Source organism: Protomyctophum bolini (assembly GCF_963924005.1).
Source record: "Protomyctophum bolini genome assembly, chromosome: 5".
Classification (NCBI taxonomy): Eukaryota; Metazoa; Chordata; class Actinopteri; order Myctophiformes; family Myctophidae; genus Protomyctophum; species Protomyctophum bolini.
In genome coordinates, this window is record NC_137866.1 from 25650564 (window position 1) to 25673116 (window position 22553).

Genomic DNA, 22553 nt, shown 5'->3' on the forward strand with positions numbered 1-22553 from the left:
ATGTACAGAGATAACAAATATACTAGCCTATGTACAAATGTATATATATTATATACCTTCTGTCATGTACCATATATAGTATACCATGTATAAGTGCACTGACATTAAGAGATGATGACACAGATGATGATGATGATGACACAGTACAAATCTGATACTATTGTAGAAAGTGAGCCTTCCTATTGTATTTCTTGTATTTTCTGTTTGGATGAATGGACTGTCAATGGCTGGTGTTGCAACTCTAGATTCAACCCATTATTTAAAAAATCTAGTGATGCAAATTGCGGCTATAAGTGATCAGAAGATTCTTACAAAGAGTGTGTGTCTTCTCCCATTGCACACCTGCTAGCCATCACAGTACACACTAGCCATAGTAACCACCCATCTCTGACTGATTGACATGACATATCATCATTATTTAGCAAGCACTGACCATTCATTTAAACAAACAAAACAAAACAAAAATAAAACAGGAAAGCAATTTGGCTCCAACAAAGAGAAAGTAATGTGTACTGTACTCATTTTTACCCCTTCCCCCCCCATTCTACAGATGCTAAGGAGCTGAGTTGATCAGGCAGAGGAGATAGGTGGGCGGCAGCACCATGTCCCACACACGGTCCGAGTCGGACGGTTCCACAGGCGACCAGGAGCCTCTCATCCTGGAGCGCCGCTTCTGTTCTGAAGTCCAGATAACCGTCACAGACAATCACTGCAGCCCGTCAGAAGATTCGCCCGTGTCCCACACGGATACCTCACCGGCCCAGAAAGACGTGGAGGGCGAGATGATGTTAGCACCACCCGCACAGGTGTTGCTGAGCACCAAAAGCCCTGCAGCGCTGAAGATGGGCACTGAGCAGCTCATCCCCAGGAGCCTGGCGGCGGCGAGCAGACCCAGGACCACTAGGCACCACACTACAGTGGTGACCTTCCCCGTGGGACTGGAGGACTCTCGCAGCGGCTCCAGTAGCATCACCAGGAACCGTCACTCGACCCAGGGGCCCGACGTGTCCTGGGAGGATTATGACAGCGATGGGGACGGCTTTGCCTTGAGGAGGAACCGCAGGAACAAGTCCTACAGGGCTGCTGTGACCAGCCTCAACATAGAGGCTATGGTGGCGAGGGGGCAAGGTGGGGGTGAGAGAACTCAACTCAAGCCTGTCAGAGAGGACAGGGCGGTAAGCCCTGGACCAGCACGCAGCCCCGGACGTAAGGTAGGAGGGAAGGAAGTGCTGGGAAGTTACTATAAAAATGTTATGTTGCATAATATTACTAGGTACTTGTTACAATACAATATTACTTTATGTGCCAAGTAATGCGTTATATTATTTATGATGGAACCCTGAAAAACTATAAATAATAGTTTGACAAGTTACTTACTTACGCCTATAGCCCAACTTTGGGCATAGGCCACGAACAAGAGCTCTCCAGACATCACGGTCCTGGGCCCTAGTTTGACAAGTAATGCACCGAATTGTTTTATTAGTCTTATTTATTGCTCACTATGTACAATATATTAACGCCAACACTGCCCGCCCGGCCCTTGAGTACTTTCAGAATCGAAATTGGTTAATTCCCCAAGTAGACATACATTCACAGGACTTGTACTACATTTCCTGATGCAAGATCCTCTCTGGAAACAGGAAGGGTTCAAAGGAGTTCATTACAATTTAGGCATATTGCTCTTAATTCAGAGCGATTTGAGATAAGAGAACAAGGTAAATATGAGGTACATCAAATGCATAGAAATAGTAATCTAGGATGATAGGCAAACCAAGAACCTATCATTAGTAAAGTGGTAGGTACAGCACATAATAATTGAAAGGGGAGGGAGTCCATGAGACGCTGAAAATCAAGTGGTGAGGGGAACATATCGACGCTCAAATAGAGGCATGAGTGTGAGTACATACTGACACAGGACAACAGGACCTCACATTCATCCCGCAAATGGACAATGCAGCACACACAGACTCTTCATATCTGTTAACATTCTGCATTCCTTCAGAATCACAATGTGCAGTCAGACGGTGTAGCATTCAGACATACTACTGTTTTGAGGTTCGGTGGATGGACAACGCTAAAATATAATGGATTTATAACTTTACTCCCAAAAAGCTGTATTCAAGGAATGGATTTTTATTTATCTCTTAACGTTGTATCTATGGTAAGTCTTATTGTTATGCATTTTTTGGGGTGTGTGTGTATATATATATATATATATATCAATTTGTATTATTTGCTTTCTCAAGAAAGCAATGCCATGTATGTTAAGCGGGTATATGGACAGAAGCTAGTTATTATCTAAATATTTATTTTGGGGTTTTTATAATTAGGATCGTAGGCTGACAGGAAATGGGGAGAGAGGTGGGGAGTGACACTTGGCAAAGGCCGTCGGGACTCGAACCTGCAACGTCAGGCCTAGGTGCCAAGACTGCTACTCCAGCAGTCCGGGCATGCTAGTTATGATCTTCAAATGAAAACCCACTTCACACAAGCTGTGTAATATTTGTCTCTCACATAGTATAGTCATGGTGCTGTCCATAGCCAAATTATTCTTTGGTAATGGTGACAGTGGTATCCAAGATGCATTTCTATCTCACACACTGATGAGAGTTTAAAATAAAGACACCTGTCACAGATGTAAACCTGTGACATGCATAAAATCAATAAATACATTTAGCAGTTCTATTGCAACATCTATCTTGTACAGTAAAACATGCAATGACCAACTTAAGCAAAACTAATTGACTAAATGCACAAAAACACAAAAACGTGGGACAGATACACAGAGATTCAGGTCAATAGAAGTTGACTGATGGAGAGAAACGGAGCTAAAAGAGTGAGATCATATTAATGCCAGAGTATCTGTCCATAGAGGCCTATACATTCCTAACAGTTGGCCTCATGCTGTGCTCCTGTCTTCTTTACAGCGTACCCTGGGCAGAAAGAGGAACCAGAGACATGGGGGATCCTTCAAAGATGGTAGGCTATATATTCTCTATGAGTCGTTGCTTCCACTTCCCTGTTCAACATTGATTCCACAATTTAGATGTCCAACACAAAACATTATTCTAAAATGAAAATAAATTATGCTGTCCCTGTTGCCAGGGACGAGTCGTAGAAATGATGCCTTGAGGGTAGCATCAGAGGACATAACAGGAAATCATTCACTGAATTCTCTCAGCGGGTCCCATTACCGCATCCTGCATTCTGATGTATTGTCGTCTTGTATATTTACATGTCCATGTTATGTGTAGTGTGACACAAGCTTGTTTAACTGCTTGTCAGTGTCACTAATGATTTACAATCGCATCATTAGTCTGTATTAAGATCAACATTATTACTTCAGCAGGGCATGGGTGTTATGGACACATACACATGTGTTCACTTCTCAGTTATGGTGCACAGCATCTTTACTACTACACCACATGGATAATCATAATGCTTCAATGAGAGCCATACTTTTAAACCCAAGTGAATCTCAGCAACTGACTCTGTTTTGAATAATCTGATCTCCCACGCTTTAATTTCCAACACATGTGACCCAGTCCCGTACAAGGATTCTGACAGATTACACAATGCTTCTGTCCTGACATTGGTTATGCTAGCAACATGCCCATATGGGACCTTTCTCTCACCTTTAAGAAACTAGCCATGAAACTGATGAAAGAGCCTCACATTTTAAGAATAACAGAATTACTCATACGCCCTGTAGCAAAACATATGGCTCTGCGTATGAGTCCTGTATCATTCTGGAATCTGTACCCTGTGTGAATCCAAAAACTAAACAGAAGAAGATTTTAAGGGGGGAAAAAAACTCCCAGTAACACACATGCTTTTGTAACACATTTTCAAAAATCTTGTCAGCTGAAGATGTAGATATGTATACTTAATGTATTGATCAACGAAAAGGGTTGTAATGTACATGTATCTACCATATGTATAAATCAATCACATGTGTTATTGATGTTTGTCTACCGGTATGTCAATGTGTTCCAGCTACACCACTCCTCTATCAGGAGATCCGTGAGCGAGGGCTGCAAAACCAAGACGAACTGCTAGATGACTTTGTAGTGATACATCCCCCTGAGGAGGACCAGGGCATTGTGGTAAAGTACAGGCCAGCCCAGCTGACCTGGAGCCAGCTTCCACAGGTACGAGTGGAGTGACAGACAGTGTTGTTGTTCTTATGCATGTTTTTGAAGTACGTGGGACATGGAAGTTAAAGAACATTCAGACATTTTCAGCCTATTTTCGTATATTGGTCCTCACTATAATGCTTATGATTTATGATATATTTTTTTGTACAATGTCTTGCTGTATTAGCTGTCGCAGAATTTACTTTTTGATATAGCATGTGGATTAAGAAAGTGCTTTGACATGGTGGGATGGTGCACATCTGGTAGCAATCAATGCCTGATATGATTTTGTATTGGATGATGACCAAACAGTGACCAGAATGTGATAGGTGGACTGGAGCCATTAACATTCAATTGATAGTTTTACTCGACTCCCAAATTAGTTCTGTATCGAGAGCAAAATATTATTCGACAACCTGACTTTGATTTCCAATTTTACGTTTTTTTGCACAGGTAAAGGACACAGGCATTCTAAAACTGATCACACCTGAGGAAAGGAAGAGACAAGAGGTAAGTGTGTGTGTGTGTGTGTGTGTGTGTGTGTGCGTGTGTGAGAGAGAGAGAGACTGGGAAAGACAATCTGAAATGTCTTTACGAGCAGTCTGACAGGAGTTCCTGTGTAAATATCAAAGGTCTACTACTTTGTATGCTCTCTACAAGCCTGAATACAACCGCACCCTGCCCATTGTAATCAACCTCAGTCCCTCTCCTACAGTCTGAGCTTGTCTAACCCTTTGTGTCAAAAGCTGGATCATAGGTCTAATTCGCTAGTGTTCATTATGTATTGCTGTCTTTCAAGCATCAATTACTTTTTCTTTTAAAGGGCGGTCCATAGGAGTTAAAAGGACAGTAAAAACTATTTGTTCTCTCTATATATTTGTTGTAGGGCTAACAAATATTGTATATGTGTCTATACAACCCTTACTTCATGGTTTTAACTGCTACCCCTGTTTATGAGAGGAAAAATAGTGATCATCGTGACTTATCATAATCCGGTTGATGTAATGGTGGCCATATACCTTATGGGTGTGCCAGGCTGATGCTTGCCCGCATGCTTTTTGATTGATTGAATTATTTATTAACAGTTTGCATAATTACAGTACATTCAAGCATAAAAAACTGTTAGCTGTGAGTGAATGACCCCATAAAGCATTACACTTGTTTACAAGAGGGTCCACCGTTTTCAATTCACCATAACATTTAGAGACGTACAAATATACACTTCTATATAGACTGCATTATGAGAACTGTAGGAACACTGAGAATGGACATGAGAAGATAGACAGAAAGGGGGTTTAGGTCATTTAGATTTTAAGGTTATATCAGAAATATTGTTTCTGTGCACTGTAATAACCAGTAATGTAATGAAATACACAAAACAGCATGATAGTGTTGCTTTAAACTGAAACATATCGATCCTGTCATATGTAAGTTGGGTATTTGATATTCATCAGGCCATCTTTGAGATCATCACATCAGAACATTCGTACCTGCACAGTCTGCGCATCCTGGTGCATCACTTCAAGAACAGTGACGTTCTGAAGAGAACCATGACGACCACAGAACACCACCATCTCTTCTCCAACATTGCTGTCATCCACGATGTTAGTAAAAGGTAGTTCACCCTCATACCGCACTGACACTGCTTTCGTATGAATGAGCAATTCATGAGTTTCAAATGTAGTCCTACACCTGCCATGTTGGGGACCAACAGGTGGTAAGCAAACAAATGAATTAGTTCTGTGCCAATCAGACAAATTGAAACACCTGTGTAGTCACTTGAGTGGCAGCGATGCAACATGCCTTCAGCACTTCCGCTTGACTTCCTCCTCCCGCTGGAGACAGGTTGCTCCAACCAACTGCAGCATCTATATTTTTTAATATCTATGGGTGTAGGATTACATTTGAAACTCATGAATAGAGAGACGGCAAACACAGTTCCTAAAGTAGTTCAAAGGATGGTTTTGTACACAACTTCAACTCTATCAACTAGGAATCAATGTTGCGAGTGAAATTAGAAGGCAATACTCATGCCAGCATGGGGCAGAAATACCGTAATCTTATTTTGGCTAAATAAAAACATTGTTCATTCCTTTTGTGGCTATGGGAGAAGGGAAGGGAGTGGCCTAAAGTGGGAATGGGTTTCTAGGTTTCAGAGAGACCACACCGTACTATGTATGGGGTGTCTTGTCGGCTCCATGAACGTGTTAAAACATGCTGGCCAAACTGGTTCTACTGCCTTGTTGCTGTTAATGGAATCCACTACCTTTTGAAATGATAATACTCCTGAGAACTGCTGCTGTTTTGAATGCCATGTGCCAGCAATTGTAGAGGTGTCCACACATCTGGTGTCTGCATGTTTTACATTCATTTATAAAGCAATGACTTGATGTGTCAGAGTGTCATTTTACTGTTTTTTGGAAATTAAGAGGAGTTGTTAAACTTGTTTACAGTGACAAATATACTGTACATTTTAAAGGTTGAGAGATGTAACAAGTCTAGTAAAAATAGACCGGTCTATTGTGAAGTAAGTAAGTAACAGAAACAGCGCCCTCTCTCCCTGCCTAATGTACCTCCAGGTTTTTCGAAGACCTTGAGCGGCGTCACCAAGAGAACCCGGTGATCCGGGACATCAGTGACATTGTGCAGAACCATGCAGCCCACCACTTTGAACCCTACATCGTCTATTGCTCCAACGAGACTTTCCAGCAGAGGACACTACAGAAGCTGTTGTACGTTCCCTCTTGTTTGTGTTAATGTTTATTAATAATTGCAGTATTGTAATGCTACAATCTATGTTATACTAGTATTTGTTTGTTTCTTTCAGGGCCAGTAACACTGCCTTCAAGGAGGTTCTGAAGCAGATTGAAGGGAGCAGTGAATGTGGCGGCCTCCCCATGATATCATTCCTCATTCTTCCCATGCAGAGAGTCACCAGACTACCGCTGCTACTGGATGTTAGTATCAACTTCATTCTCTTGTATGTGTCAATGCCAACCTCTTCGGATTCGTGAGGTGTAGTTCAGCATTTGATCTCCAGAATGTCTCAATGCCACCAACTTCACCCATTCAATCATTAATTCAATCATTAATCATTAATCACGTTCAATCATTAATGAACAGTACGGGACACTACAGTTCAGTTTGTTTGGTCAATTCAGATGGAAGTTCTTTAAAGTTGACACCTGGGCAGGGAAATTATTCAAGTTAAAATAAATCGAAAGACTCATCCGTTTTTATTTTCTCCTCACAGACTATCAGCCAAAAGACACCAGATAAGACTGCTGAATACTTTGCTGCTGTCTGGTCGCTACATGCCATCAGCAAGGTAGGCATACATACCGGTACACAAGGAACACAACCCTCTGTGCTATTAGTTGGATCAAACACTCTCACTGACTCAGGCCTGATGTCAAGCCAAAATGAAAAGTTTGTTCTGATCTATGTGATAGCACACCAATACTGATGCTGTTATCAGATCCCAATCCAAAGTGGAGAGTTAGCCTATGTTTTAACAGCGGCAACTCTGGCGATAAAATAATCTAGTGGGTGTTCCTGCTGTCATTACCGTATGTAATGTAAATGTATCACCGTTCTGCGTGGAGGATAAACAAAGCAACATGTGAATTTGATTGGCTATTGCCGGACGATGTCATCCAAAAGTTTTTTAAATGTTTTTGAACGACGTTCCACTTTTCAACTATCGCCTCTTCATCTGCTATCGGCAGTAGTTGCCTGGTCCCATAGACAAATGACGCACTTCCGGAAAATACGCCAGGCTGTTGCCCGCTGTTAAAATGTACTGTCATGTTTGATAGATTGTAAGTGGTGGAAAAGCATAGTCCAGTGAATGTGTGTTGCCAGTGCCAGTGCCAAATCAACCCAGTGCTTAGCCTACTGCATGTAGTGTTATCTATTTAATCAGTACTCGTTGTACAGGTCCTCACCAATGCACTTGGCTGTAACACTTCAAAACTCCCTTAGCTTATCAGGGTCAGTATTGTGTGTGTGTGTGTGTGTGGGCCTCGCCTGTTTCGTAGCGTCTCTAACGCATACGTTCGTCTCCTTTGGCAGCGTATCTGACGCTCTGCTATCTTTGCTTTCAGTAGCAGTTTAGTTTATTGGTTGACAGTGGAAATGTGGACCAAAGTTGAACATTAATCCATGGAACAGGAGGAAAGGTCATAAAATCTGTGCTTTGTCATGGACCCATCCCAAACAGTCCTGCCTTCTCATCATCCTCTAAGCTTTTAATCCATCATTCTCATCTCGCCACTCGGGATAGCCCACTTTACTTGGTGGGTTAAAGTTTCACATTCACAAATCACTAAAGTAATGTCATGTGTTTTTGCGAACCTCATTGTTATTACTTCAATAGTTGGTGAATAGCTGCAACGATGGAGCGAGGCGAATGGAGAGGACAGAGCAGATGTACACCATTCAAAAGCAGATGGACTTTGGTAAAATCAAGGTAAGATGGTCACATCATTAAATTAGTCTTATTGGTATGAAACTCGCCGCTCCACGTTTGTTGTCAAAGCTTAGCCTTATCGGGTCCGCAGGAAACCGACACTCAACAATTAACTCCCTATAGTTCTAGGAGAAGAAAATAAATCCTATCACTGGTTGGCAGATGTTTTCTCGGGGACCACAACTGATGTACTGCATGTTTTGAGAATTTCATATAATCGCAAGGTTATACAGTATGTATCTGTGTTATGTAATGTTTATTCTATATTGTAACACATATTTTGACACCATTGTGTACCATTTCCTATTTTCTGTTATTTTCTGTTATATGACTATAATGGAAGGGTTCCAGGTACATCTCTGGACAGGAAGGTTTGTTGAGTTAGTTGATCTTGTATCGTATATCCTTAACAGCTGACAGTGGAGGTTTCCCATCATCTTCCAAATATAAAACAAGGTCGTGGAGTAGGGTACTGTATGTGATATTAGTTTGACTGCAAGCCTCCATTGCTAACACTCGTATGCCTTAGCCTTTCCCTTTGGTGTCCTCATCGCGGTGGCTGAGGAAGCGCGGAGAGCTGGCTGTATCCACTGAAGAGCTCAGTATCTGGAGGGCTTTCAGCACCAGGAGCTACTACCTCTTCCTCTTCAATGACGTCCTCATTGTCACCAAGAAAAAGAGGCAAGTGGCACTCTACTGAACTCTGTACTACTGCTATCACATAGCGAAAATACACAATGTAATATGCAATCTACAAACTCACAACAACGCACCAAGTCCCTATGTGGGGACTTGAGCAGGGCCAGGTGGTGACTGTCAGGGAACATGTGAACTGGAGGTGGGGAGGAAAGAGGGAGGTGGGAGAGGGGGAGTTGTATGGTGCATACTTGAGATTCTTCAATCTCTCATTCAACATGTCAACTCAGCAGAGTGGAGCTTGTGTGTGTGTTTGAATGTGGGTGCATGTTTTGTTTGAATTAGAGCAAAGGTAAGCTTTCATATTGTCCCCATGACCAAGCTGTCTTTGTGCAGTAACTGGTGGTAGGTTTTGACAGTTGGCATCGATTATATTTAGTATACGTTATATGAAGACTTTCTGACTGAACTGCAGTACCCTGTGTTGCTACAATTTAACAAGAATGTGTCACTCTGATTTGAGTCACTCATTTTCCGCATCACCATTTCTGCTGTTCTTGTTGTAAACAGAGACGATGCACTAGTGTGACCTTTGGTGGAGAAGTCTTGTTTGTTTGTTTGTTTGTCATGTTTATTTCGAATATGCCAATATACAGCAACAATTCCTTGCATTTTACCAGGAAAAACTAAAAATTAGTAACAAAAAACAAAAAATAGCAAGAAAAATTAATAAAAGGAAAATAAATAATAAATAAATAAATCTAAGCATATCCGAAAAGGAGTGAGAAGAAGTAAAAACTTATAAACTCCCACCCCTCTATAACTGAAATTACTCGCTGGATTCTGTGCCAGTTAACGACGCTATGGATATAACTTCTAGACCTGGTACCCCAATCAGCCTTAGGGCAATGTTTTAATTTGTGTCATATGAGGAAAATGGCTTTAGAAACTCCTTTTAAACCATTCTGGGCGGGAACCCAAGGTGTTTCAAGCATTGTGTTATACTTTAGCTATTGAAAAATAGCAGATCTCATCTCAAGCTTATACGAGCTTGTAGGTCTGCTATTTTTGAAAAATCGTGAAAATGTGGCACAAATCTTTGAATATATTCTTTCAGAGCGAGCATTTTTAACTAAAATCTTTGCTTCTGGGGAGTCCCTGGAACAACATATTTTCAGATGGGGGTTGGCGGCCAATTACATATCTTTGGGGGTCCTTGACAATTAAATAGTTTGAGAACCACTGACATAGAAACATAGGGTTTTTCAGAAAACTGTCAGGTTTTAGAAGGCATTTGTAGAATCGTCCTCAGGTCTTAATGTGTCTGTCTGTCTGTCTGTCCAGTGAGGAGAGCTTTGTGGTGATGGATTACGCCACTCTGGAGAATGTGGAGGTTGAGTTTGCAGAGGATGCAGAGGGAGGGGCGTCTCCGCCTTCCAAGGGCGGCTCCAGCAATCCCCTCTCTCTTAGACTGCTAATGAGCAAGAACAGTGATGGGAGAGCAGAACAGATATCCCTGGTGGCCGAGTCCAGGTACTGCACGTGTGTGACACTTTTACAAATACAAACCGGTTAATTTCACAAAATTACACAAACATGGGCTGACTTTGTTTAAGAGCTAGGTGTCCTTTACAGTGAATTTGGTGTCGGATTGCAGTGTTTGAATAAACGGATGAAATAAAGTGGGACAATACAAAAGTACTGAGCATAAAAGACAAACAAAAAATGGTTTCAGACAAAGCAAAGACATAATGCTACTACTAAATAAAAATGAAAATAGTAACTTTAGTAGAACTGTATTAAAGGAATTAATTCACCCCAAAATATGTTGTTCATGGACATCTGGGCGCATTCCTTTACAGTGAAGAAAGAAAACGGTGTCATTAATAATCTGTTAATAAACAAGATATATTAAAATAAAATAAGGATTAAAAAATAGTTTGACCCTCTATAAAACACTGTTTAAACACAATTTAAAACACTATTGTAAATGGTCTCATGCACGAACGAGGAATGTGCCTGGGCGTGCGCAATGTGCATGGAGTAGTTCAACATGAATCACGTTAACATGCATGTACTTGTTCAGCACACAGTGTGTTCATCCAGGAAGTGTTTTAAATGGTCAAGTTTGAGCAGAAATATTGTGTTTTGTAAGTTCTGAGGATATGCCTGAATACAGGAAATACAGGGAAAAAAACATATGTTTTAAAAAGACAAAAAAGTGTCCGCACACACTGATAGGCCAAAGTGCCCATTATTTATTAGGACGCAGAGTAAGAACCCAACGTTTCGGCAGATGCAACTGCCTTCTTCAGGGTATAACCTGAGGAACTAATAAATAATCGGCTCTTTGCTAGTATCAGTGTGTGCGGACACTTTTTTGTCTTTAAGACTTATCTTTTTAGATGTTTCTGGCGTGAGCTGGCACCACTAAGACTGGTGTGTATAGCATCCTTCTGCACAGTGAATACAGGACTCTTGCATAGCATTATGGGCTACTGTAAGAGTTGTGAGTTTATCTTTTTTTGTTTTTGGATTCTTCATCATAGAGGAGGGGTGAAGTAATTCTTTAACATGCAATTTGGTTTTAATTATGTCACAGATATACTGTATTATGTTCATGCATAGTAATTGTAGTGAGGATTTTTGACTTGCATAAAACAATAATCAAATTGAACACAACCCACTATAACAAATTTGATGTCTAGTGCCCCCTACTGACAATGTTTTTGCTTCATGCATCATGTAGTGCTGTAAGTCAATCTACCCAGGAGAAATTGCAATAGTATTGTGTCATCGTATTAACTGGTCCTAATACCCTCCTCCATAATATATTAAGTTAACCTTCATGGATTTAGTGGAACTACTTTTTGGTGCAGTCAGTGTAGTCCAGATAAAACACGTATGTTGAGACACGAAGGGCCCCAAATTTGTATAATAATAAACTTTTAATTATAGGGATCACATAAAATCTTGAATTATCACTATTGCTTGGGTCAAACCATATCTTGACTGGACTGTTGCATCCATAGCATTGTTTGGGACATAACTTGTGTTAGATTTGAGCCTGGGGTTTATGCACACATCTAAGTGTATTCTGTTAATTATCCAGGGTTGACCGTGCTCGTTGGGTAAGTGCTCTTAGAGAGCACAAGCGGACTGTCGACGCTAGTAAAGAAGGTAAGGAAACCTTTAAAACATTTATTCTCCCTTCATGTCAATTTGAAACATTTTTTCCAACATGAAGATGTAATATTGTAAATCTTCAACTAAAAGGTAGTTTCACACACACCTGACAAAGATCCTATTTATTAGAATTGTGACGAATTGATGAAAAATAAGGCTGAGCAGTGCATTTTGTGATTCTTTGGATTGTATTAACACCATCGTAAATCAAAGGTTATTGTGAAAACGTGTTTAAGGTCTACCACAATATGAGGCTACCAAATCTTACATGCCCAAGGAGACAGATGATTTGGGGCTTCAACAGGCAGAGGTTGTCCTTGTCATACAAAAAGAAGATGGTAAGCCTCCTTATGTGTGATTTTAATAATGTTGAGTGGCTGGCTGGGCCTTATCAGATCTTCAAAATAAAATGTATAAAAACCTGTAATTGATGACACCCATTTTATACACTTGCTATATAATGCTATATTCCTCTGAAATATGCAAAACGTTTGAAAATGAAATCTGTTCTCTCCCAAGACTGGTGCCATGGAGAAAGAATGCGTGATGGAGAGAGAGGTTGGTTCCCTGCCAGCTGTGCCACAGAGATCACCAACCCTACCACCATGGAAAACAATGTGCAACGCATGAAGCGTCTACGCAAAGAAACCAATGTTTGAGTAATATGGACATACGTTGGTTGATACATGTGCAATCACAAGTCAATCCCATGGATGTTGGTTGATACATGTGCAACAGTCAAAAAGGATTGTACTGTTGAAATCATAATGGTGACTCAATTGCACAGCTTTGTTCTGTTTGAAGAATGTGTATTAGCTATAATACAATGGAGGGTTTTACCCTCAAAGTGGTATTTATACACAATCCAAGTTTAGGACCATTGTCTATATTCAGTCCTCTCTTGAACTCATACTGAGGAACTATATCATTAGGGAAACAAGGTTGTGCGAGTAAGCTCACCATATTAACTCTCAATTGAATAGTATTTCAAATTGGCTAAGTCACATTTAAAGTTGGACATGTCTGCAACATGACATCAACCCTTCAGGGCAGGAACCCCCTTTGGTGTTTTAAGCATTTTGCAAGCGTTATGCTTTAGCTATTGAAAAATAGCAAATCTACAAGCTTACAGCGCGTCACCGAGTGCTGTACTACGAGCTTGTAGATCTATTTTTCAATATTGAAAATGTGGCGCAAATCTTTATGTATTTTCTTTCGGAACTCATCTTTGCTTCCGAGGAGTCCCTGGAACAACCTTTTCAGATGGGGGTCGGTGGCCATTTACATATTTGGGGGTCCTTGACATGAAAATGTTTGAGAACGACTGACATAGAAAAACAGGCTTTTCAGAAACGGTCAGGAATTAGAAGACATTTTTAAAGTCAGGCCTAAATGGTCCATTTAGATTGTAGGAGAAACCATCTGTAATGTTGCCATGTATATAGCAACATGATTTTTTTTTTCCTGGGAAGGATTTAGAAGGCATTTTTAAATGTCATTAGATTTCAACATGGTTAATAGCCAGCCATTTCTAGCTGTAACAGGGCACATTTGGAACCTGTACAGTCATACCTTGTAATATCTAGTTTCTCAGTTGCAACTAATTTTAAATATACTACTGCAATGGTCACATTTTAGTGATCTACTGGAAATAAAGTTAGAATACTTTTCCCCTTACAATGAGTTAGTACTGTAATGGACAACAAATCAACATTTCTATAAATATGTACATTTTACAGCAAAATAAAAGGAAACACTTGGGACAGTTCTCCTTTGACTTTTATTTGAGCTTGCATTTTGTTAAAATGTTTGAATACATAAAAAGTTATTTAAAAATGTCAAACTGACCAGATATCAAATTTCATTTCTTTAAAAACCATTTGGTGTAAAAACTTAGGACCGATTTAGAAAAACATCTGCTGTTTCCCCAAAACTTTTTGTAGCTGTCACATAAAAATAATGGAACAAAACAGGTCTGCATAGATTCTGCAGGCAATCGGTGGTAATCTGGTCAAATGCATGGTGCAAGCTTGTGACGATCGTCAAGTCAATTCTGTTTCTTATTGCTCAGATCTTTGATGTTTCTTGTTGACAAAAAAACTGAAAGACAAGAGTGAGGAGAAAAAAAAAAAGATGAATAAATGTAGCACAATCAGCTCAATGAATGACAGGGTTTAATTACAGTAATGTGACATACTGTACTGAATTGAGTGCATCTTAAGAGTGTCATAAGCGATATCTGAGAGTAGGCCTATCACCAACATCACATATGGTGGCGAAACGATCAATGGCTGCAGGCTGCCAGACAGTTTGCTTTATCAAATCCATTGCAATCCATTCAGCTCATGCTTTGGATTATCCATAATGGGGGGGGGGGGGGGGGGGGGGGGCTAAGCAGACACTTTTGCCCAAAGAATTTCCATTATAAAAGCCATGGTTGTTCCAATCAAATTACAGTCGTCAGCATCCAATACCAATGGCTGCCTTTAGATATGAATTTACAATAGATGTCAAGACAGTCCAGCTAAAGTGCTACATAATGTTAATAATTCACCCTACTCCAGGGTATTCTTTTTGAAATTGTACACTACATTTGCACATACTGTCCTCTACGCATTTAACCCACTTGGGAAGAAGTAGCTTAAATGTCTTGCTCAGCCAACACTTCTACAACTGTGATTACCAATAGGCTACGAGCACTCACCCGGACGATGGTAAAAGATGGTGGGTGCCGGTTGGCGGGTTCTTTCCTACTCAGCCCCGCCCTGCTGGGCCTCGGGAGCGGACGTTTTCTCAACGGATGGGCCGCCTCCTGTCTTGGCCTTGCCCTCCTGGCCCTCCTGGCCCTCCTGGCCAGGCTTGCCGCCAGCCTGTGGGCGTCTGCGGCGGTAGTTGAAGTTGCGGCGGTAGCGACGCTGGGGGCGTTCTTGGTTCGGGCCACCCTCGCCGCCCTGGTTCTCTTTGTCCTCCTCTCCGTCCCGCACCGGTCTGGGACGAGGTGGACCTCTGGGTCGACAGACCAAAAAGAATGGGGTTGTGACTTGCCATTTTTTTTTAAATCTAAAGGATCCCCGTTTAATAAGCCACATAATACATTATAATTGTCCTCTAACTAAACCTTAAATATTTTAGAAATAGTTGTCCAGCGGATCCTGAATCGAATAAATAGTAGAGTGAAAGACAAACAAAAATAAAAATGTGTTTTTAATTTGAGTTATATAGGGCAAGTATAATGTATTAAGAGCTATATAAATATTATTAGCCAGGGATCCTTCTAAGATTATCGCAAACACTTGACAAAACAGTAGTTTTCAAATGCCAACACACAGTGCAAAGTTATCTACACGGTCAACCTGAAGTGCATAGTCTTCATGTTGCATTTGATTAGGATACAGTGTATTGACGATATTCGGACTGCTGCCATCTTGCCAGCAAGGTGCTAACTAGGTGCAACTTCCCATAGACGGCACATTCATCCGATCAGATAAGTACAAATCTGATTGTATTAAACGTCAAACTCACCAACATTGCAGCTGTGCAAAAAGCTTGAATTTCATAAAAATCCACGTAGACTTGTTATGAGCTACTTCCTGTCAAGAAATTCCTTGCAGGTGTTTTTTTCCAAGTATTGGCGTTTGGAAGCACTAGTTTTTTGTAAAGCTGCCTCCTGCATTATTAAAAACGGGTGGTATGCAGGTCTGTTGAGTGATATCCAACGAGCACTCCCAAACTCTGACAGTTGGGAAAAAATAACCTGCACAGAATTTTTAAACAAAAACTTTACAGATTGAAAGAGGATAATTCAAGCTTTCTGTACAACTGCAATGTTGGTGAGTTTGACGTTGTTTAATATAATTAGAGGACTTTTCTGTTTGGATGAAGTGGCTGTCTGATTATTAAGCATAAACTGGGAAAGTAACAATTTATCCAAAGAAAATAAAAGGCCACCTTTAAATTGACTAGAATAGGAACTGTACTTCCAGTTTTTCAGAAGGTGACATACCATTTCCAGTTCATTTTCCCAGAGCTTTGTTTGGCTCAACATCAGATTTGAGTTGGAAACACATATAGACATCATCTGTGTTTCCAGTTCAAACCTATGGGAAAATTAACTGAACAGGATATGGGTATGCCATCTTCTGAAAACCTGGCAATGAACAGAGAATATTCTCAGGCTTAGAAATGACCCAACGACTAACAGCAGTCGCCCGGCGCACAGACACAGCACATGGCGCTGTGTCATGCATGTTGCACTGGACTTCTTCAGTTCTTACATCAAACAAACTAGACTAAAACTGCACAAACTTTATGGAATGTCATGATTTATAGAACATGACATGCTTCAGTGGAGACCATGATTTCCTGCCGGGTAGTAGTTAGTTTTACAACACTACTTCCAGGTACCACGGCAGAATTAATTTACATTTTCCAAATATTGAGCGACCTCCCTGAAAGGCATTATATTTGGAACCGTTTTTATATTATGAAAATCTTCATTGCCCAGGGGTGTGGTTTTAAAGTCAGACTTCGATACTCCATTGAGTAACTGCCGCCAAAGCGGCATGCATATAAACAGACAAACAACTCTTTACAAATTTCGCAATCACGTCACGGCTCAAATTATCTCAAGATTTCTTTTACCATAAGACCCAGTATTTACTCAGTTACTGGTTTATGGTCATGCAAATGATACACGGGTCATCCACTGGAACAAATTTCAAAGAGATTATTGACAGAGTGCCCACAGAATAACCACATACACGACAAAAAAAAACTGTTTTATAAGTTGCTGCCATTCCAGTTTAGGCTGCAATAAAAGGAGACTACAGCGTCCCTGAACAGGTTGAGCAATTTAAGATCAGTTTCAATATCACTTGACTATCCGGCAAATGTCCAATTAGTGCATACCGGTAGATAAGAATTCAGATTGCTTTCATGCTGTTCTCCAATTGTTGCAGCCTTACGTCAATGAAGCCAACATGCAAACCCTGGTCTGAACCTTGGTCGGAAGCCTCTGTAGTAGTTCTGCCTCATTGGTTTGTTGCCTTGGTCTGGACCGCCCTGATTCTCATCACCTTCACCTCCCTGAAAGCAAACAGACGAGTCAAACAACAACTGGCACGAGAGCTCCCTACATCATGTTCAGTAGGCAGAGTTTTTCCAATCAGGTTCTAAAGGAATCACATTTTTTATGATTTGAATGGACATAAGTTTGTCCATAACAAGATTTGTCTTGCTGTGCCATACTGAACATCTTTCATTGTAGGGGTTTGGTGTGAGCCTAAAAATGCCAGCACACCATGCTGCTCCCAAAAACAGGGGCAAAAAGCTGGGGTCAATTTGCAGTATATCAGCTAGGCCCCCGATACACCAAGATTTGTTTGTCCAAACCACGTTGATTGTTGTCAAAGGAGTGTTGAGAGTTGCGTATGACTTCACTGGAATGGGGGAGCCCAACTTTGATGTGGGCTACCCCCAGGTGCCTGCTTCAGAAGAGTTAGCCCTCTGACGGCATACCTCAGTCATCTCTCCTCGTGGTGCGTTGGTGTACGGGGGCCGGCGGCCATAGGGTCTACGTACAAAGTAAGGCGGGTAACGCCGTCTGCCGGGGTAGGTGGGCCTGCGTTGTTGTGGCTGCATCTCTCCCTCTGGGGCACTCTCTGCACCCTCACGGCTGCTCTTGTCACGACCTTCACGAGGTTCACGAGGTTCACGTCCTTCACGTGGTTCACGACCTCCACTGCCGGATTCGCCCTCACCGTCGCTCTGGTAGTTATCTGGATATTCTCCGCCGCGAGGTGGTCCCCTCCTGCGGGGGTAGCGTCTGTAGCGATTCCTATCAGCGGCGTATTTGCTGCCTTGGACTGGAACACCTCCTGGGCCGGTGACATTGGCCGCTTCTGCTCCCTGTGCAATTGACATTTTATTTTTTAGGATAGAACAACGTTGCTCATTAGCCTTTGTCCGAACTCACCAGACACCCATTATGATATTTGAATTAACGGAAACCTTTCCATTGTGGGTACATGATTAAATCACAACAACTTTTCTCAAGTTGAGCATCTCATTCTTAAATTGGGTGATGTTTATTGAAATCGGGTTGAAACAATCAGCAATCAAATTGGCGTATTAAAATTTAAGTCAAGTCGCTATCAAGAGCTTGAATGGCCCCTGCTGTTTCATGTGAAGCATGCAGACTGCATATGGCAGAAAACGTACTAAAACAGCCTGAAATTTTCTCCCCTGCAAAAATTCACCAGGATTAGATTTGTCCTTTGACAATTTAAATGCGATCAAAAGTCAAATCGAATAGACACCTGAATTCTTAAAGCACGTCTGTGGCTTACCTTCTCCCCTTCAACCACATCAAATTCCACAGTTTCTCCATCTCCAACACTGCGAAGGTATTTCCTTGGGTTGTTCTTTTTTATGGCAGTCTATAAAAAAAATATTACATTTCAAAACCAAGTTTTCACACAACTTCAATGTTTTAAGTACAAACTTCATGTGGACATTTCTTTTTACCTGGTGTACAAAAACGTCCTCTTTTGTGTCGTTCCTAGCAAAGGGGGGGAAAGGTATCAGTTGCAGTAAGAGTAGTATGAGTACAATCAGATTCCAAAACTATTTACAGACTCAACCAGCAAGTGTATGGATTAATGAAGCACTACAGCGCATAAGAGCATGGCAGCAGGCAGATAAATCGTCTGGCCAGCTTTGCAAGCAAATCAAAGCCATAATAGGATTGGGAATGTTCTCTCGCTGCAAAGGATCATATTAGTGTCTTTAAGAGACAGATAGGGTTTACTCACCTGTTGATGAAACCATATCCATTCCTGACATTAAACCATTTCACTGTACCCAAGACTTTTGTTGCTGTAATGAAAAAAAACAAAGAAAAAAGTATAAACCTCGGTCTACAGCTTCACACAACAAAAAACACAAACACCCCCTTTAATGAAACATAGAAAACATCTTAATGGTAGGACAGATGTAAAATAAAATAAATATTCGTAAACAGAAGTTATATTTAAGCTCCAACTGTCAATCTTTTTATAGATGCTGATGCCCATGAGTGTTCTCCACCAGCTGCACTAAGCGCCAAGCATGATCCAAATGAATTATTATTAGCTACTCATTACTACACTTGTCCTGTATAGTGTGTAAACAATATTAAGCCGGTCAGCTCCAATTCAGTTGGGTCAGATATAGAGGCAGCAATAATGTGGGGCTATTTAAGGGCAATAACAGACATAAATGCATGTCAACAACGTAACGTTATACACATGTGTAGATTGATACAAGTCCTAGAGACCCACTGTCCCATTTACCCCACACTACTTAAGCACACGAGCGTTTACACGTGGTGCTGCCTGTCGCGCCCTAAGATGCTAGCGAGGCGGAAGCTTTAGCCAGCCTATTAGCATAGCCAAGTGGCTAACTGGGTCTCTACCATGTGGTTGGATTAGAGCCAACGCGAGGAAACACGAATATGTGAAATACCAACACTTGAACCCAACAACAACATTCCGAAGTTGGATACTAAGGGGTACACCAGTAACCACAACGGTGCTCGGTTTCAACACAACGACGGTACAACAGAAATCCTTACATTATCCCGGCGGACATTTTGGGGGCCCCGTTAGCCACAGAAATGGCAAGCTACCGCTACACTACTATGGTTAGCTAGCCAACGGGCTAACATTGCTGCATAGTAAGTCAGCCATGGTAGCGGAAGAAGCTAGTTAGCCATTTGCAAGTTAAACAAAAATCGATTTGTTGACAGTCGGGTGTTTGTCATTCGGACGGCATAACGTGATCTTGTTGGTTTGGCAGAGGGCTCTAGCTGGTTCTATTACGGTTGATTTTTTACATCTAAAATTGTTGCAACTCTCAACCAAACACAATCCCATGAACAAAGAGATGTCTGGAGGCTAACAGCTAACGTTGGAATGCATTTAGTCGCGCGAGTCATTCGCTCGACAAAAATGTCATTTTTCAACCGAGAGGGTTGTTGGGTGCAGCTTTCATTTTAAATCACGACATAAATATATATATATATAAACATTATTTTTGTCGACAGAAAATCTCATGCGGATAATAATAAAATGTGCTTTTAATTATAGCTGGCTACCGAACGCGAATAACCAAAATGTTTTAATGTGTGCCAATATTATTTTAATTACGATGTAACCAATAGTAATAATCAATGTGAAACCAACATCGACACTGATGCGACAGTAGTGACTCTTTAACAAGCCGGCCGGCTGGAAGGCCCGCGATGAACCGGCTAAATAAAACAATAGATTGAGCAGTCACATTAGTGTCTTCAGAAATTAATCCCAATGCACATATTCATTGGGCTAGATCATAGTCACTGCACTCAACCGCTGACAAAAAGTGTATGTGGTGCTAACGTCTGCTGTCCATTTCCTGCGGGCATGTAAGACACATTTATGTGGCAAACCGGCTCAACGTGAATCAAGTTCAACGGCATTTCTACGGAAGACATTAATTTAACGTTGCCGTGGACTGCCGCCATTGCGAAAAATTTGGTCCAGAAAAAAATTAATAAATCTGTTATATAGTTGTAATATCATGTTTGCCAACCATATAGGTGGTCAGGTTTGTATTCCACCGGCACCTCGCGTGCGAGTTACCAAGGTTACCAGGGGAGATGTATGTTAACATTAGTTAGCATAACCGTCCCAACGATTAACATCAGCTAGTTCATGTTAGCCAACGAGCTACAGCCGCATCGCCTCGACCGGCGGTGTCTGCTGGAGCCTGCATTAGCTCAACGCTAGCCCATCTAGGCTAGTTGCGGCAATCTTACCGATGACCTTCTTATCCGACGCGGAAGCTTCGGCTGCCGGGCTGGATGGGCGCTCCGCATCCTCAGCGGGCTGCGGTGGTTGTTGCGTGTCGGCCTCGCTGCTCATGCTTACTGGTTGGTAATGGCTTGCCTTGTGCCGGCGGTGGCTCAGTCTCTAGTATGTTTCCCGGTGCTAGATGGTAACCTGGGCCGGCGGTGGTGGGGGCTGCTGCCTTCGGGCTCTCTGCTTTCCTCTATCCGCTCCCGTTGCCGATCGAACTGGGCAGAATTAGAAATTGTGCCAGAGACTATTCCCGACCACGCGCCCGCCCAGAACGGTTCTAATTGGCTCAAATCTTCAACGCAACTAATAACGGGTTGCTATTGGTCAATGAAGCGGCCATTTTTTGTGTATGGGGAATTAGCTAAAGATGATTGGCTAAAGCCAATACTGTACCTGCACACAGTCCACGCCCATAGAGATGCGAAATCCAGACGAGACAGATACAACCGCGACACTTTTTATGGGGCAGGGGCACTGGCACATATTACCTACATATTCATTTATGGGACTGTGGGACAGATACCGATGCTTGCATGCATGTTCTTTCATGGGTCCCATACCCATTTGACAATGACCTAGCCTACTACAAGCTTCAAAATAGACTTAATTGCGTTTTTTATGATATGAAATGTGATTTAAATGATTTTTATGGCGGAAGCTTTAAGTAAGCTAGGCTAATTACACTTTTACCTTTCACTTCTCAGTGCTCAGTAGTCCGTAAACACATTTAGAATGAGCAGATGCGATTATAATTAAGTTTTTCTTAGACACTGGAGCGCTATCGCTATTTTCCTTCAAAGTGCTAGACTGACTTTATCAGACACTCTACAGATTAGCCCTGCCCATCTGTTAAGTGTGAAACCATGCATGTGGATTGTGGAAATCTACAGCGGGATAAATGACCTATATTGAGAGGCGGTTAGTCAGCCACTGTCTTTCGTTTACACTAGTCGCACTATGTGGGCTGGGCCAGTGGGCCATACACTGTTGTAATGCCTCCAAAGATCGATTTGGAGTGTAGGCTAGTTGCTGTTGCTGACCCAGTCCACCCGCAACCTGGTTGAAGAAAACAAACAGCCTGGTCTGGTGGTCTACACATAAAGAATGTGGCGCTTTGTTCGTGAAATATGGAAAGACATTCGGAATTTCGGATGCATTTAATGCTGTCCTATACCGACAGTTTATGCACGAAGACTGCAACCCAAATCACTGGAACTCTACTGACAGTACAATTGTCAGTGTCCC

The 22553-nt window shown here is 41.6% G+C and overlaps 2 protein-coding genes across 2 annotated transcripts; one reads left to right on the top strand and one right to left on the bottom strand.

Annotated features, from left to right (window-relative positions):
• The first annotated feature begins 561 nt into the window (after positions 1-561).
• Positions 562-13276, top strand: arhgef16 (Rho guanine nucleotide exchange factor (GEF) 16). The gene is made up of 14 exons (XM_080763557.1): positions 562-1211; positions 2928-2979; positions 3997-4151; positions 4590-4646; positions 5591-5751; positions 6716-6868; positions 6964-7093; positions 7390-7464; positions 8515-8607; positions 9137-9292; positions 10592-10776; positions 12356-12423; positions 12666-12767; positions 12949-13276. The coding sequence occupies exons 1-14, from the start codon at positions 603-605 to the stop codon at positions 13086-13088; spliced, it is 2136 nt and encodes a 711-aa protein (XP_080619683.1). The 5' UTR covers positions 562-602; the 3' UTR covers positions 13089-13276.
• Positions 13277-14190: 914 nt separating this feature from the next.
• On the bottom strand, positions 14191-21518 carry ybx1 (Y box binding protein 1). The gene is made up of 8 exons (XM_080763490.1): positions 21266-21518; positions 19242-19305; positions 18955-18988; positions 18777-18866; positions 18010-18336; positions 17429-17514; positions 15134-15435; positions 14191-14529 (listed from the first exon to the last, which is right to left on the bottom strand). The coding sequence occupies exons 1-7, from the start codon at positions 21369-21371 to the stop codon at positions 15180-15182; spliced, it is 963 nt and encodes a 320-aa protein (XP_080619616.1). The 5' UTR covers positions 21372-21518; the 3' UTR covers positions 14191-14529; positions 15134-15179.
• Between the last annotated feature and the right edge of the window lie 1035 nt (positions 21519-22553).

What these genes read in the sequence shown, in the direction of transcription:
- arhgef16 (XM_080763557.1), top strand. Translation starts at nt 603, where the DNA reads ATGTCCCACACACGGTCCGAGTCGGACGGTTCCACAGGCGACCAGGAG. An exon ending in TCCCTGGTGGCCGAGTCCAG is followed by an intron (nt 10,777 to 12,355) that starts GTACTGCACGTG and finishes TTAATTATCCAG; the next exon opens with GGTTGACCGTGCTCGTTGGG. An exon ending in TGTCGACGCTAGTAAAGAAG is followed by an intron (nt 12,424 to 12,665) that starts GTAAGGAAACCT and finishes AACGTGTTTAAG; the next exon opens with GTCTACCACAATATGAGGCT.
- ybx1 (XM_080763490.1), bottom strand. Translation starts at nt 21,371, where the DNA reads ATGAGCAGCGAGGCCGACACGCAACAACCACCGCAGCCCGCTGAGGAT. An exon ending in AGGACGTTTTTGTACACCAG is followed by an intron (nt 18,867 to 18,954) that starts GTAAAAAGAAAT and finishes TTTTTTTTATAG; the next exon opens with ACTGCCATAAAAAAGAACAA. An exon ending in GGCGTTACCCGCCTTACTTT is followed by an intron (nt 17,515 to 18,009) that starts GTACGTAGACCC and finishes GTTTGCTTTCAG; the next exon opens with GGAGGTGAAGGTGATGAGAA.